The 16814-nt window shown below is 38.6% G+C and overlaps 1 protein-coding gene across 32 annotated transcripts in view; it reads right to left on the reverse strand.

Moving 5' to 3' along the window:
- Positions 1–6247: 6247 nt before the first annotated feature.
- LOC4577453 (complexin) overlaps positions 6248–16814 on the reverse strand; it is a 176648-nt gene continuing 166081 nt past the window's right edge. For 24 of the 32 annotated variants that reach the window (XM_061652898.1, XM_061652886.1, XM_061652885.1 and 21 more), the window contains 2 exons: positions 16382–16408; positions 6248–12898 (listed from right to left, as the gene is read on the reverse strand). In XM_061652898.1, the coding sequence (XP_061508882.1) occupies positions 12825–12898; positions 16382–16408 (101 nt within the window). In that variant the 3' untranslated portion in view covers positions 6248–12824. The remainder of the gene's footprint in view (positions 12899–16381; positions 16409–16814) is intronic. The other 8 variants (XM_061652906.1, XM_024811304.2, XM_061652909.1 and 5 more) reach the window with 1 other exon arrangement.

Below are 16814 nucleotides of genomic sequence, written 5' to 3' on the forward strand. Positions count from 1 at the left end.
TGCTCCATTAACACCAACAATGGAAGTGTCGTTAGTAAATTACGTGATTGATGTCACGCGCTTGTACCCATTGCATAATTGACCAATGGGACATAACGGATTTGAGCTCTGGCGAAAAAAAAGCACACTAAAAAGGTTCGATATGGCATTTGATTTTATTGAATCACGTTCGTAAAATGGTGTAACTAGTGTTTACATACTGATATACATACTGCACTGTCGTCGTTCCGGGTGGTGGAACACTATCTCTCTGTGTGTGTGTGCAGATGGGAGGTGTGTGGGTACGTGTGTTCCTACACAGAGGAAAGCTCCATTGGAGCAGATACAGTGGGGATAAAGCCCGTTTTTTCTTCTTTATATCATGTCTTTGATTTGCTACTTTTTTGTTTGCTAGTCGGTTCACTTTATCATCACTCTCTGGTTTGTCTTTTCTTTTCCAAACTGGGAATAAGTTTACATGTAAGTTTGTTTTTTTTTTATTCATTTGTTTTAGTTTTATCATAAGTTTTAGAACTATTAACTCGATGATCGTTCTTCCTGTGCACTGAAAGCATTTCAGCATTTGTCTAGCAGTGCGTATGCTGTTCAACTTTGTTTAACAGTTTGAAGATGGTTTTCGCTTCGACATTATTCAGCACATGCACAACTTAATGGCTCCTGTTCGGTTACTGGAGAGTTAAAAACGGTTGCTCAAGTCTTGCATGACTTCACCCTATTGCACGCTACTTCTTTTGAAACGATGCAATGGAAACTTAATTCATGTTTTACAGCAGTACTTTAAGTGTTATCTTTTAGAATCGTGTATCGTCACCATCCATCCATGCGGGGGAGTAAATGCTTTTGCATAGCTCTTATCGTTAAACATTATGAAGTTTCGTTAAAAACAGTTGCAGTAAATCTAATTTTATCATTTCATTTTATCTCTCCTGCACACAGCTCTCTACATGCGAGCGTTGAATGTCGTTGCAATGTGGCTGTGCTTCAACGGAAATGGTAAATCAAAACACAAAAAAGAGAAAACAAACATCAACCCGTCAAGCGTGTGCTGTCAGTGTAGTACGGTCCGTTTACTAGTGTGCCGTTCCGCTCGGAAGCGATGTCAGGTAAGTTTCACTCGAATACCTATCAAAACTGAGGCAACGCCTGCTGTCTGCTTGCGCACGGGCTAGCCTGTCGTCCCTTCCGACTCTGTGCCTCCGATCGGTGCGAAAATGGCGTCCCATTCGATTTCGATCCGATAGCAGGCACAGAAGCGTTCAGTGTCAGACGATGGGCCGGAAATCGTTCGTGCCAGTATACTGCTCGAACGTTCGAAAACGTTCGTTAGTCTTCCGTTTAAGTTTGCGTCAGGTTTTTCACTGTATAGTGCGTTTAAAGTGTGAGTGGTCGACATTGTCATGGCGATCGGGGTTGTATGGTGGTGGTGGTGGTGGTAAAGGTGTTGGAGCTGTGTGCAGACGATAAACGCGGAAAGGTACACCATTTCGTATGTAAGTATGTATGCCATTATGTATATTAATTGTAGCGTATATATGTATCAACAATAACTACGACGAGGTGACGTTCTGCCCTTGCCCCCATGGTGAATTTCCTGGCGGCGGCGCATGGTGGTAAAGTTTCGAATCGGGTTAGCAGATTGCATCTGAACCATTGTAAGGTTTGTGAGGTCGTGTATGCTGCCCCTCACAAAGAGTTGTTTAGTGGGGTTAATTTAGTCAATGTTTCGCTATTGTAATACAAGGACTACGTTTCCATTACTAAGTGGGGCGGGATCGCCCCGACGCTGTGCGTGCTAGTCGCGTTGTTCTATTTTCAGCCTCTTCATTTAATCGGTGTCTTGTCAGCATCTTACCTATCCTTACCGAAGCACACTCTAGTTGCACTTACATTTTGTTTATTCATTATCACTTGGGTTTACTAAAAGAAAGGAGGTGGAGGGGGGGGGATGGGGTTGCTTTGTTTTGGTTTGCTTGCCTGTATGCTTACTTCTAAGTACGGTATGTCGTTGTTTGTTTCGGTTGTTTGCCGTATTTCGGTGACTTGTTTGGTTGCTCATGCTAAAATGGGACTTACACTAGACTACAGAGATATCATAGAGTAAATTGATGATACTTGGTGCGGTGATTAGAAAAACCTGATAATTGGTAAAACGGTTGACTGAGATTAGGTGACTGAGTGGTGTTGCAATCGCGCTGCAATTGCTAGATATGTTTCATGGGCATGCACTAGCAAGAAGGAAGAGAGTATCCTGTTCAGTATGGAATCACAGCAAAACTGTGTGCGTTCACCCTTTACATTTCAACTAGTTTATTTTATCATCACCGCAGCTACTTCGCTTTGCTTACTCTATCATCAATCCATCAGGTGCGGTTTCAAAATCCATCGTTTTGTGCATTATTTAGCTGCAGTAGCTTCTTTTCGTTTTTTTGCATTTAACATATTATGTGTTGGTTCAGGTTTGGTTTTTTTTAATGTTTACGATTGCTTTTACGAATTTCATCACTTCTGCCGTCTGCACCTTACCACTTACAACAATGCGTGCTCAGTACTCGATTATTCTACAGCTAGGGGGAGATGGTAACGTTCAATATTGACTCTACTGCTACTGCTACTGCTACTAGTGCTACTACTGCTGGTCGTGTGAGTTTTTTTTACCAGGTAATTAGCTTGCTACGGGTTCTATTTCCTGTGGCGGAATTTGGGCCGGGGTTTGTTTTGGCTACAGGCGGGCAAAAACGGGGAACACGTTTAAAACTTTTCCACTAACTTATCAGCTTATATCAGACCATTCGTAGCGGCGGTGTTCAGGTGGTTCAGGTGTTTGCTTTTAATGACTCAGTTCGGCAGTTGGCGCTGTGAAAAGTTGCATTCTGCAACGGGTGCGGTTTGTTATTCAACTGTGATGGATCGTGTGATGGTTTCAGAAGGTGACACAGCTTGCAATGTGTTTAATCGTACTCACTAACCACCTGTTAAGCTCGGTGCAGTAAATGGCAGATATTTAATTAACAAACTGTACCAAATGTATGTCCAAATGCGCAAACGGTTTTATATTGTTGTGGAAACAGGTCGAATGTTTGAGGGTCACGTTAAACACCCAAAGAAGCATAGCAAGGATAGTACAGTAAAAAGGTAGCATTAAGCAGCTGAAAAAACGACCGATCATTTAGCAGCTAATGCACACTTACGATAACACTTACGGTAGTACGATAAATGGTCGAAAGGTGAGACAGTTATTGACACATACATTAAAAGCAAATAAAAAACAGATATAATGACGATCGGAAGCAGAAATATATATGTGTGTATGTGTGCATATTGTGAGAAATTGTACATCCAATATTGTTTCTTTCCACCGACAACACATTTATAGAGACACATATAGACATCAACTAAAGTATGTGTTTTTGTTCGTTTTATTTCAATTGTGTGTTTTTATATCGATAAAAAGAGCGGCAGAGGAAGAGAAAGTGAAAGAGATATAGAGAGAGAGAAAGAGATAAAGACAGAGAGAAAGAAAGATAGAGAGAGAGAAAGAGAGAGACATAGAGAGACAAAAAGAGAGACAGAAAGAGAGAGAGATAGAGAGAGAGAGAGAGAGAGAGAAGAATTTTCATTTACATGCTTTCGGATAGGCTACCTACCTTACCATACATATCATGAGTTCAACCATAATTTATAAAATAATATACCAAACATAACACAGAGTTCCTTTATGCATCGATTTTGTCGAAAGAAGAAATTGAACATCAATTAGAGTGAAGTATTAAACAATTTTAGAATTATGTTTTTTTTAATGAAAACAAAAAAACGGATTGACTAAATAAGAAAAAAAACAAAAACTTTACATTATAATAACACCGTTCAACAGCAAACAACATCAAGTAGAACAACGATGATGAAACTAAATCACATTCATCAACATTTAGACACAGTTATGAATAAAAAACAAACACAAATAGTAAAAAAAAATAATGAAAATCCCACACAGTACAGAACAACAGAAGAAGACAGTATAGCAGACATACATCGACACACTTAATACACATACACACTCACACATAATAACAAACACATGAAGTTATTGGGTTTTTGTTTTGTTCTTTCCTTAAACATGTTTTGTTTTCTTCTTCTGGTTCCGTGTTTAATTTTGCGTTGTTTTGTTCTCTGTTTTCTTCGCTTTTCTTCTGATCAACTCTTTCGGTAACCATATTTATCAATCTGGTGGTATGTGTTTACTTCATTTCATTGCTTTGCTTTTCTGTTTTGTTGATATATCGTACTTGAAAATGATGAGCTTCTTGCAACCTCGCTAACGTAAAAACAGAACAACTAATCACACAACTGCTGCTACATACATCACGCTTGCACACGAGAAGAAGAAGTAAGTCTACGCTGAAGTGTTGCACTGTTGGGGTTTGTTTTGCTTTCTTATTGTGCCATTGCTTACGATTTGCAACGATGAGTATAAGTATATGGGTAGCAGCTTCTTCAAACACTAGAGCTTCATTTCGTTTAAGTAGTATGATATAGGGTTTACATTCTTTTAAGTAGGTTATACAATACGTTCGAAGTGTATGGGCCGTTGATGGGGTTCGACCGCTTGCTTTCGACTGTCTATTTTTGCCCCTGTTTCTAAGCATGAGATAGCACTAATCGATTCGATAGATAGAGATGGTTAGCAATAATTAGCATTTAGTGTATGTTCAGTGAAGTGGTTGTAAATATCTTTCTGCAGTAAAGATAGCCGTGTGCTTCAAGAGAGACAGATAGAGATAGAGAAACAATAAATCCTAAGGATTTTCTGCTTGAAAATGGAAATTCATTAGTATTTGTTGAACAAGACAACGGCTAGAAGAAAAGTTTACAAGGAAGTGGTGTCACTACTGCGACATCATGTTGCTTTCCTCCAGCGAAATGATTGTAGAAATTGTTAGAGAGAATAACAACATACATATAGAATAAAGAACATACATTCAGAATTCTTCACATATCTTAAACAATTTGGAAGTAAAGTACACTGCTTTTGAAATCGTTGTTAAATTTGTAAAACAATTCAGTGGACAAAAAGGTCAAAGAATCGTCAAACAACTACATGAAACAAAAATACAACCAAAGTAAGAAACGAAAAAAATACGCACACTTTCCACTACACTTTATCAACTCGCATGTACTTCTCCTTTGTAGAACAACGGTTTGGGAAACCGGAATGGTTAGATTTAAATATTTTCGTTTCTCAATACGAATCTTTTCGTTTTTTTTCTACTATTTTGCATGCATTAAATATGTGTGTTGTATATGGTTTGCATACCCTTTTAGGTAGAGCATGGCATATTAACTCTTAACTCTCCATCGGCTTTCCTTCCTCAGTAATTGACATGTATATTGTTTTCCTTTGCATTTTCGTTCATCGTTGTGCTGCGTTTTTATACTTTTTTCTTCCGTTTCTAATTCGCTTGCTTCTTCATTTTATTCTTCTTTTTCTTCTTCTTCTTCTTCTTCTCATTTCCATTTTAAGTGTTCTTCTCTCTTTCTACCTATCAATATTTTTCTCTATCGACATCACGCTACGTTCAGCAGTTTGTGTTTGCTTTCTGCTTTATTAATTGTTCTTCAATGCACTACTTTTGTTCATTCGGTGTATAAATATTTCTACTGTTTTAGCAGGGGTTTTGGTTTTATTGTAGCTACAATTTCTAAAGATGCTTTTTGATAATTTGATGATACTATTTCTATTCCCATCTTGCTTACTTCTCCCTTTTGTTTGTTTCATTGCGGAGGCTATGATATTTAAAGTGAAGTTAAATAATCAACTAACATTCAATATGCAGAAACAAAAGTGAACATAAATTGTTATACATGCACGTGTTGGTATTGATGTGTGGCTGTGATCTTATTATTTCAATCGGATTATATGTTTGTAGAAAGTCCATTTGAAATAAAACGAAACATAAAATAGTACAAGCTTACCATGTTCGATAAACAAAGGTTTCTGCTTTGACGTGTCGTGGTTGAATTTGATCGTTGCTGACCATAGTATGTAAAGTGTATTTAGACAATATTTGCGTCATACCAAAAATTTGGCATAAATAGCTTTCGAGAAAGATAGGGAGAAAGAGTGAGAGACATACAGAGAGAAAGATAGAGAAAGAAAGAGAGTATGACAGCACGAGTAAAAGAGACGAACGGAGCAGAGTATAGCAGAAACAAAAAAGTACAACAATAATAAGCACATAGTAAAAGGCCATTGAGTGTTTTCAACAGTTTTTTCTTCTGTGTTTTTATTCCTTAATTTCTTAATCTCATTTTCAATGTGTAACGCTGTTTCTTTTTTTTTGTTTGTTCATTAAACCATTTTTCTTTTCTTTTAACAATTATAAACAAACGACGCCTAATGCCTTGTTGGTGGTTGTTGTGGTGGTGATGTTGATGATTGTTGTTCATTGTATTGAAGATGCGTCCTACTGGTTGCTGTTGTTAATGTGTTTTTGTTGTTGTTGTTGTTTGTTGCTGTATGCTGTTTGTTTGTTTGTATAGTTTGTTTGCCTAGTTGGTTCATTTTGGTGATCAATTGCATTCAATATATTTCTGCAAACCCTGCTTACCCTCAAAGATTTGTTCAGCTTGTTTAGTTGTCTAACATTTTTACTTCACTTTCACTTTGCTGTGTCTATCGTGTGTTTGTGTTAGGAAATCTGGAAGCAAATGCCAGGATTGAAATGGTTTAGTCGTTTAGTGCTTATGTTTGTTTATGCAGCGGTAGACGTGAGAGTGTCGCGTGAGTGAGGAGCCTACTGGGATTAAAGCATGACTACACACCCACACACAGACACATTCACACATGAGCTGATTGGCGTACTTACTGTACTCTGATGATGGGTGTTTGTGAGTGTGTTTTGTTTTAATAGTAGTGGGGTTTAAACATGATCATATATGTAGTATATATGTATATGGTTATGTATATTTATATAGTTTTGTTTCTTCTATATTTCAAGGGAGGTTGTTGAAGCAGCGTGTACAATAAAATAGTTAGGAAAAAACTATAAACTTGCATTTCTTTTGAATCATACTAACAAAAGCTCTCTTTTTCAAAAAGGGGTGCAATTTTGAACTGACTCTTTTAAAAGTGAATAAGATATCGAATAATATAATAGTACCAATGGTATTGTAATAGATTACGTAAAAATGTAATTCAATGATGAATTATAATAAATAGCTTAGTAGCTAGGTAATCATAATCAACGTAAACTATAACCATTTCACCAAAAACAAAATATATGTAAGTAAGAACCAAAGATACCAATAATGGATGTACAATAATGTAGCTTATTCGATTGATTAATGTAAAGTAAATATTATGCCATTATTTTCAGCCGTTACTTTCACCATCCTCCCGTGCCTTTTTGTTTGTTTTTTTTTTCTACTGCATATTCTATTTACTTTACTACATTGCTTTTCCACTAGTTTTTTCTTCTAGTTTCTTTCTTTCAATCCTCTGTTTGGTTTTCTTCCACTTAAGCTAGATAAATGTGATTTAAAGAGTGAGATAGAGAGAAAGATAAATACGCTTCTCGCACACGATTGACTGATTTTGAGTGTATGTGGATGTGTGTGTGTGTGTATGTGTGTGTGTTGGCGAGTATGTTTAGAGACTGATCGCGTTCGGATGGTGTGAATGTTTGTAAAGGTATACTGGTACACGTTTTACTATGATTATTAGTGTTAGCTCTTGTCAAGTATTGCTTTATCCGGTGTGTAGTGTGAACAACATCTGTGTAAATGTGTGCACATTTACGCTTTGTTGATGTAGAGATGTAGTTTGTCATTTGTTTACTGTAGTTATTTTGTTCTGTTTTTATTAAGCAGCAGTTACAGTGAGTTGATGCAACGTGTTAGATTCGTTTCATTTTAATTCGTGTCTTATTTTTTGCAACGTCTATGTTTGTTTCGTTTTTGTTTATAATATACATTCGCTACTAGCACATACACAGGCACACGCTCACACATACACTCACACACATATACAGGACGATCAATAAGTAAAGCGAAGGATGCAGATAGAAGGAGAAGAGGATGGAAATGCAGGGAACAGGATGAACAGAAACATTTAGGGGGAAAAATAAACCAGATAGAAAGAGAGCTACAGTTATTTCAACTTTCAATGTGTGCCTTCAATGTGTCACCGTTTTTTGTAGTTGTTGTGCACGTGTATGTGTTTGCATGTTTGGTAGCGCCCGTGTGTTTGATGGGATTCCATGTAGTTTTTACTTCTATTTTCCTGTTTCATATTTTAACGTAACATTATATTATGTTTCCCTTTCGCAGGAAACCCGATTATATCGATTGTAATATATTATTGCTCTTTTACACATTGATCGTATTTAACTATATATGAACGAACAAAAAACCTAAAACAATCAACATGACATCAATTGCACCAACGTGTGCTAGTATGCGTATGTAAGTGTAAGTGCGTGTGTGTTTATGTGTGTGTGTGTGTGAGTGTGCTTACGTGAGCAGACGGAGAGCAGGGAAGGAGAACACACGTACACAGAAGTAGGTAAGCCAAGCCATGTTATTGCTGAATTTGAATTGCAGCACCAAGCAGGCGAGCAGTTTGCCGCCATCTTGAAGTAAAGAGCAGTTGAAATATTTCACGACCATGTATACTATCTGTGAAACATTTCACACATATCGAAAAATAGTCGCGCCTGCGTAACCATTTGTTGTTGCACAGTGCGGGAGGGGAAGATTACACTCACAGATACACACAGATACACACTGAATAAACAATGAGCTGATCGACAGATCGACAGGAGAAGTGGCTTAGAGAATAACCATCTTCCACCAATGCAATTATCACTCGTTTCAATTTGTAAGTTCTTCTAAGCTTTACTTTAGCTTTTTCTTTCTTTCGGGGGTATTTTTTTTTTACTACTATCGCTCTTTTCGGAAGTGCACTTGAAGATGCTGCAATTCGATGTTTTTTTGTGTTTGTTTGTTTGTTTTGGATGTGTGTGTGTGTGTGTGTTTGTGTGTATTGATCGGTATCCACGATCGATCATCATCAAGGGGGAAAGAATAGAGAAGAAAGGAAGCTAAAATGTATAAAAAGAGAAGCAATACACACACGACAGACACGACGATGGTGGAACACAGATAAACACAGTGACATACGACAGCAATAGCAAAACACGGTACACAAAGGTGAAACAGAACATTAGGCGAGTAGATAGTGACACATGAGTGAACATTGAAAAAAGAGCCCAACAGGTGCCCTTCTTTATAGGTGCCTGTAACATACACAACATACACTAAGATCCTACCAAAAACAAAACAAAAAACCCTGCATCCAATCTCTTTTTCGACCATTCAGCATAACAAAGAAAAAAAAACGAAAAAAAAACGGGAAGTTTATTCGAACATTAGCATGATGATGAGCGCTATATTTTCACCCGATTTCCTGTTTCAATATTCTACTCCTCCTGCATGGCGGTGGGTGGCTAGTGAGCTCAACGGGGTTCGTGTTGTTTCGTGCCAGTTACACGTATGAGCAAACAAGATCCTTCGACGTCCACCATCATACGATCCATCGCGAATTGTATCGTCGTCCTGGTGTATTCCAGCTGTTTCTGACATTTTTATCTTTTAACTTCCCAACCGCTTGCACCTTTTTTCCACAGACGCCACTCGGTTTTTGTTTTTTTTTTCTAGTGAACGTGTATGTGTGTATGCGTTTGAGAGATCAGAGCAGTTGGTGCTCTTTTTCGATGAGTTCATATCGTTTTCATTTTCTTCCGGGGCTGTTCTAGCTTTGAAACTTTGGTTTTACATTTTTGTTGATGATTTCATCCATTTTTTGCTAATTATTTCGTACTTTAACTTTCAACGAATTTGAAGCAATAATTTTGTATATATATAACAATAATGCTAAAGTTTCTCGTTCGGTTTTGCTTTGCTTTACTCCATTCTATTTGCTGTTGTTGTCGTGTTTTGTGTGTTTGTGTGTTTTCTGTTTCGTTTATCTATGGTATTTGCTTCAATCTAAATATACATTTTACTTCACACTTGCATTCACTACTGCCAATGACGTTGTGTACGTTTCTGCTTCTAAATGTTTTACATGTTTATTATGCTTTTGTTTTCTCATTCTCGCCTTGTTCGTGCTATATCCACCCCGAGCACACGAGTGTGTCTGTGCTGTAACGTGTGGCTCTTGAAGGTGTGTTTACTTTCCTTTTTCTGTTCACACGAATGTGAGTAAATTGTCTGCATTTGTCAACGATGGTTTTGGGATGATGTGTTTGTCTGTGTATCTGTGTTTGCGTGTTTCAATGGGTTCGTTTTTCTCCTTTCTCTCGCTCTTTTGTATGATTACTTCATTGATAAAGTGCTTAAGTACTTGCTGCCGCTGCTTCTGATGCTTTGTTTTTTTTTTATGTCGCTAAAGTTAAAACATGTTTGTTTGCAATCTCATTATTATGTTTAGTTATGTATTTATTTGCTTTTCATTACATTCTTAACGCTTTTCAATAAACTGGGCTAACGATCAAAAAAGGTAACGCGAAAAATATGCATTTTTTGTTGTTGGTTTTGTTTTGCATTGCATTTACTAACACGAAGTGTGCTGTCCGCGGGCACAACAAGCAAACCATCACGTACGCACACATAATGAGGGAGCTATCCACTGTTCCTGTAGGTGATGCTGCTTAACGATTCTCCCTATACCGACGCCAGACGGAGGGGCGGAGAAGTTTTGTTTCCTTTCCGGTTTTCCCTCTCTTCCTATTAAACAGCGTAGAAGGAATTGTTTCAATGCGTTTTTCGCGCACACACACACACTTTTGCAAGCATCCAAATGAGAAAGGAAGCTGCCATGGTGTGTACACTGTCATTGCTTTGCCTTTCGTTACCAAACGTTTTGCACTTTTCTGTTTTTGCTTCATTTATTTTTGTTAATTATCACTTTGGAACTCTATCACAAACATTTACCACGTGATTACGGTTAAAAGGACAGCAAGACAGACCGATAGTAAAAGTGTGTGTGTGTGTGTGAGAGAGAGAGATTGAGAGATAGAGAGACTTTGTTTTTAGAATAAAATGAGTGGGGCGAACAGTTACATTGAAGTTAGTTTGGGACACATGTGTATGGTGTGGTATTTTTAAATGCCTTTTGACAATAGAACAACACAACACACACACGCATACATGCGAGCGCATTCAAAAGATAGCAGGAACACACACACACACACAGCTCAGCAAGTGTTCAGATTCGATATCACCGGAAACAATGGAAAAGCGTTCCACAACTTCGGATCCGGATTAGTACGGAACCCCAAACCGCGTAACGCACTGAAACCGATCGATGCAGTTTTCACATCTGCTTCTGATTATTCTTTTCTTCCTCTTCATCGGAAGCAGACAACTCTCCACATGCATAGGACCTGCAGAGAGAGAGAGAGAGAGAGAGTCCCTTGTTTTGATCAAGAATTATCAACAAAAATAAAACACGGCTAACAACAACGCTTCGGTTCCGAACGTGCGGAAAGCGGAAAACAGTGATTAAACGTAACAAATTTCGCTAAATACGATGCTCATGATGCAGTAATGCAATTTTCCCTACAAACAAAAACCTTTACATGTTTCATACTACAGTGTGTGTGTGTGTGTGTGTGTGAGTGTGTGATTGAGTAAGTCTTTCGTTGAATGTATGAGGAAACAGGGAAAGAGGATGATGAAAAGAGATTTTGTTTATTTGCAAAGTATCGGAAAAGGAACAGAGTGTAGCTATTTGCTACTGGGTTTATTTGCTTTTGCCGTTTTCTTTAGCATTCGTGTGTGTGTGTGTGTGTGTTTATGTATGTGTTCTTGTTCAGGGGGAGATTAATCACAATTTTTGCTTATTGGTTGCCTGATGTAAGTTTAATTTTTTGTTTGTCTTTTTTCTGGTTTTTTGTGTTGTTAATGTTTCGTACTCATTACAATACTTGTTTTCTTTATACTGCACTACTAATTTACTTATTTGTTTTGTTTGTTTTTTTTTTAATTTACTTCGCTAAGTGGGTTGTTTTTTTTTCTCTCTTGTTTTCATCCTTGTTTCGCAAAGAGCTCCTAATATTTTTAACAATTTTTTGGAATATTTTTTTTATTACTTATCATTTCCTCTTCTTCCCGTTTGCATACTGGGATACTACTCACAACGACTTCTTGGTGGAATGTACGCGCCCATCCCGAAAGCCAACCATTACCGTCCGTCGTCCGTTGTCCGCTCGACATTGAAGTTCGTGTCAGTGTGGTTGAGTGGTTCCTTGTTGGTGTGTCTGTGTGTGTGTGTAGGCGGAAGGTTGTTGGCCTTCCGTCGGTTACGCAGGTTCAGGTGTTCAGTACGTGATGGTAGTTGAAGTAGGCATACAGTTTCCCTTTACATTGCGAATCAAGCTGGCGACCAAGAGCGGCACGCTGACGTTGACTGTCTATCCGCCGTTCCGCAGAGACACACACACACACACACACTGGTGTGACTTCGCTGAACACACTCTTACGGTCTTCTAACGCATTTGTTGGATAATAATTGCGTTCGTTACGGTGATCACTACCTCTTCAGTTTCCAGCGTGGTGCACCGGAGACTATCGCTGCAGCGCCATTGCAATGGTAATGGAAATGGTGGTCGTGTTGGGCGGGATGGAAGTATTGCTATATCGCTCTCACACGCTGTACGCGTTGTGTTTATGGTGTGTAGGTGTTGTGTTGTTGTGACGGTTGTCGTCGTCTTCAAATATTACTGAATACTTGGTTGGTAGAGCACGCGCGGCACGTTGCACAATCACTGCAAGGAGCATTTGCCTTCGATTTGCGTCTTGATCTCGTTCACCTGCGTCTCTATGGAGTTTTTCAACTCTGCGCGGTACCGTATCAACGTTCAGCACACACACACGATGGATGGGATGGGGTGGGTTGTCGCCGTTCGATTGTTGATAAGCGCGTGCGTTGTTAGTGTTGTTGTTGAGTTAGTAGTAGCGAAGTAGTTGAAGAAGGACGAGTAGCAGAGGTAGTGGTGGTAGTAGTAGTGGTAGTAGTAGTAGTAGTAGTAGTAGAAGTAATGGTAGTAGTACGAAGAAAGAGATAGAAAGAGAAGATAATACATACACTCATTAGCAAAACGGTTGCACCATTGCGCTGTAATATAATGTGAAACATTAGTGGCGCACACCCGACGTTTGGGAGCCGTCTGTGTACAGTCTTTTGCACCTTTTTTTTTGGTTTGGTTTATATAGATGTTGTCTGCAAGGTGGGTATGTAACACAAGCTAGCCAGATGCGACGGGCAGCCAACAGACTAGATGTAACATATGCAAGTATTTATTTATTTATATATATATATATTGCAGATAAATATTTGATTACAGACATATAAACAACTAGAGAACAAGAGATAGTGATAGTGGTGGAAGACAGATTGGGTGGAGGGTAGAGAATTGTTAATACTCAAAAGAAGAAGAATAACAGCGACAGTAATACAGCCAACCATTGAACTGGTGTATAGTATTGTGTAAACGTAACACAAAACGTACAGTGAGCATTGTTTGTGAGTTTAGACCATGTTTCGTTGTTTCATTTGCGTATGACGGGGAGCACATCTTGTTTAAATAAGTAAACGCACCAATACAAGCAATCATTCTGCGTGACAAAAAGATATTACTTTTGAAATTATTCAATTGCGATTTGCATGATTCACTGCCTAAAAGCAGGCACACCGCAGCACAAATTGACTATTTTGATACATTATCTCCTATTGATAGCTCGTCTATGATTGTTTAAACAAAAGCTACTCCCGATAATGTTGAGTGTTAGCTGTGGTATACGTCTGTTGCTATTATCATTCCCACATTCCATTGGGAATGAGAACCATTTGTGAGGATCATATGTTCGAGTAGTAAACGGGTACTTGAGCTGTGTTTCGATTGCGTTGTGTTCGAGTGGCTGGAGTGGTTGCAGTTTTGGTGTGACCCGCTAGCCTACCAAACAAGCTGTGGGCAACCCTGCTGAAGGGCTGCTGCATTACATTGTGTTTTGGAGCTGATGTGAATTAAACAGACAGGCGCTGTCCGTACCATTCATGTCAGCGTTCATGTTAGCCCAAACGCACCCTCAGTTCTTGCGCTGTGCTACTTGACAGCCATGATTGATATGATGGTATTGTTTTTCACTTCGATCTCCACCTCGAAAAGCATCCAATGCAGTACAGGATCGAATGGCTGTTGCACATACAAACACACACAATTGGGTTGCAGTGCACGCGACCCAGGCCTATTATGGATGAAGTGTTATAACCAATGTACTTGTTTATCATTATAGTATATTCATTGGACGACTAAATAGTGTAGTAGCTTTGTAGTGTTTGTTAACATTGATTTTCTGTGGTGAACTATGAAGTGAAATGTTTATACATCTACATGGTAAGGCTTTGGGGTCAGCAGGTATGTTGTCGAGTAAGTTAGCTGTGGTAGAGTTGAGTGGGTTTAATGCATATTTTAGGTGTGACGTTTTGAAAGACAGTTTGCCGGTCAGGAATAGTTGTTATAGAGGAATGTTGAAAGATGTTTGCCCTTTGAAAAGACACAGCAAAGTGTCAAACAACAATGTTGAAACGTGCATGACGGTCGCATGAATGGATGAAGGGTGACAAGAATGGTGTAATGGCATTAGTAGATTACGGACCAACGTTTTGGAAGAAAGTAGGAAGATATTGAAGAAATTGCTTCGAAAGAAAGTGCTGCCTTGAGAATAATTTTATTTGCTATTTTTTTTCTATCCAAGGACGCGTAACGTATCATTTGATATGTATTTTGCATACTCTTCTCTCTTTCATCATGTTCATTGTAATCTGAGAGTCGTCCACATGGTTGAGAAATTTTGAATTAAATTGTGTTCTCTCTAGCTATTCTAATGAAATTTGAAACATATTTCAGTAGACTTCATTTTTCTGATTAATTATTGACTAAAACTTATGATCCAAAATAAAAAAAAGATAAACAAAACAAGGCTGCACCTTCTTTGAGAATAAGACTATTGTAGAGGAAGTGCTCAAAGGAACAGATTAGAAGGAAACATATTTGTATAGGTGTAAACTTGTAGTGTATGATTCAGCGCGACTCAAGGCTCGTAGGAAAGTTTGTTTAATGTAGTATAGCTTTGTTACAATTACTGACCCGTGTGAGATTTGTTTTGGTAAGAGGTGGAGCCAACTAAATCAGTTGTTTGAGTAAAACTGAGTATTGAAACTAAATCAAGTTTAAACGTGTGTTGAGTAAGTGTTAAGCGGATAGTAAGAAAAAGCTAGTTAAACTATCAAACACGTACACAGAGAGCAGCTTATGGCTGAACAATGGAAGAGAAAAAAAATGTTTGAAGATTGAAATCGTGTTATAAATCATCGCACATAACACTAGCATGTGATAAAAGTTGAGCAGTTCTAGGAAAAAGGAAAAACGTACACTCATGTTTGTAGACAGAGAGAGAGAGACATTAAAAGAACGAGAAAGAGAGATATTTGTGAAAGAAAGTGCAACGGAGGTAGAAGCGAGAGTAAGGAACGAAAAGACAAAAGAAGAAAGTCTGACTGTTAAAGGAAAACGTAATGCATCTTCCATCTGTTTTACCACTAGAGGTCGCATTTGCAGCGACTCTGCCAGCGAGTGAAACAGATCAGAGCGCTTAGATCGTAACAACACACATGAAAGAGAAAGAGATGCCACCAGATGGCTGAATATCTGGTAGAGTCGATGCTTTGTTGCACTAGAAAATCGCGATCGTATTACGGGCAATGCTAGTAATAGTTGCTATTAGCAACGATAGCACATCGTACCGTTGAAGGCAATCGAGACACATAGTTGACATCATAGTTACAAGGAAGGAAATACGGAAAACACATGATAAGGATAAGAACATCGACACAACGATAGAAAGTATATTGTACAGATCCTTTCACAGGCAGCACGATCTAGCGCCGCACTCTCGGCTATATATGATGCCGTTCGAGGTGTGTTTAGTAGGGCGAGGATGGTTTGAATTTAGTAGCCACGTTTAGCTGGGTAATGGGTTAAACGCAATGTTTGCATTGCCATTTTAACAACTACACACAAAAACAAACATTTATCCTTATATTAAAAAGGGTTCAGAATCGTTCAGTAACATGGTATTTATCCATCGGAACCGTTTACGTGTAACAACGTGGGATCTGGACGAAGGAGAATTTAAATTAAAACAAACAAACAAAAACATACGAGAAGGCAAGTAGAAGAGAAAAATGGAACAACATCTCTTTGATTGTTAGCAGAAAGTGCTTGTTTTTTGTTACACTACACAATATCTTGCTACTTACTTCGATTACCGGTTGACGGTTCGCCATCTACAAGAAACGGGATCAAAATGGTTTGCTTTGGTGGGTAGTTCATTCGATGAAGAGCTGATGTGACTGATTTGGTGTGGTGGAATGGTGGTAATGGTCTTATCGTTTTGTTTTTTCTTGTTGTTGTTGTTGTTGTTGTTGTTGCTCTTTTTAGCAAAGGAAAGAGATTGGGTTGTTTTTGAGGGTGTATGCAGTTTATGCGTGAATGTGACAAACGGACCGGACAGAATGTGTGCACTGTGGGGGAATGGTCGGAGGCTAGGAAACGCTGAGCAGCTCTCCTACCGGGTGCAACGGGACAGGGTTATCAGTATCTGAGAGGACTACGGTTTGTAAGTAGTACTAGCGAAAGACGAAAGGAAAAGATAAAGATGGTATGCTTGGAAGGACAGAGACACGAGCCAAA

This window comes from Anopheles gambiae, chromosome 2 (assembly GCF_943734735.2).
Source record: "Anopheles gambiae chromosome 2, idAnoGambNW_F1_1, whole genome shotgun sequence".
Lineage (NCBI taxonomy): Eukaryota > Metazoa > Arthropoda > Insecta > Diptera > Culicidae > Anopheles > Anopheles gambiae.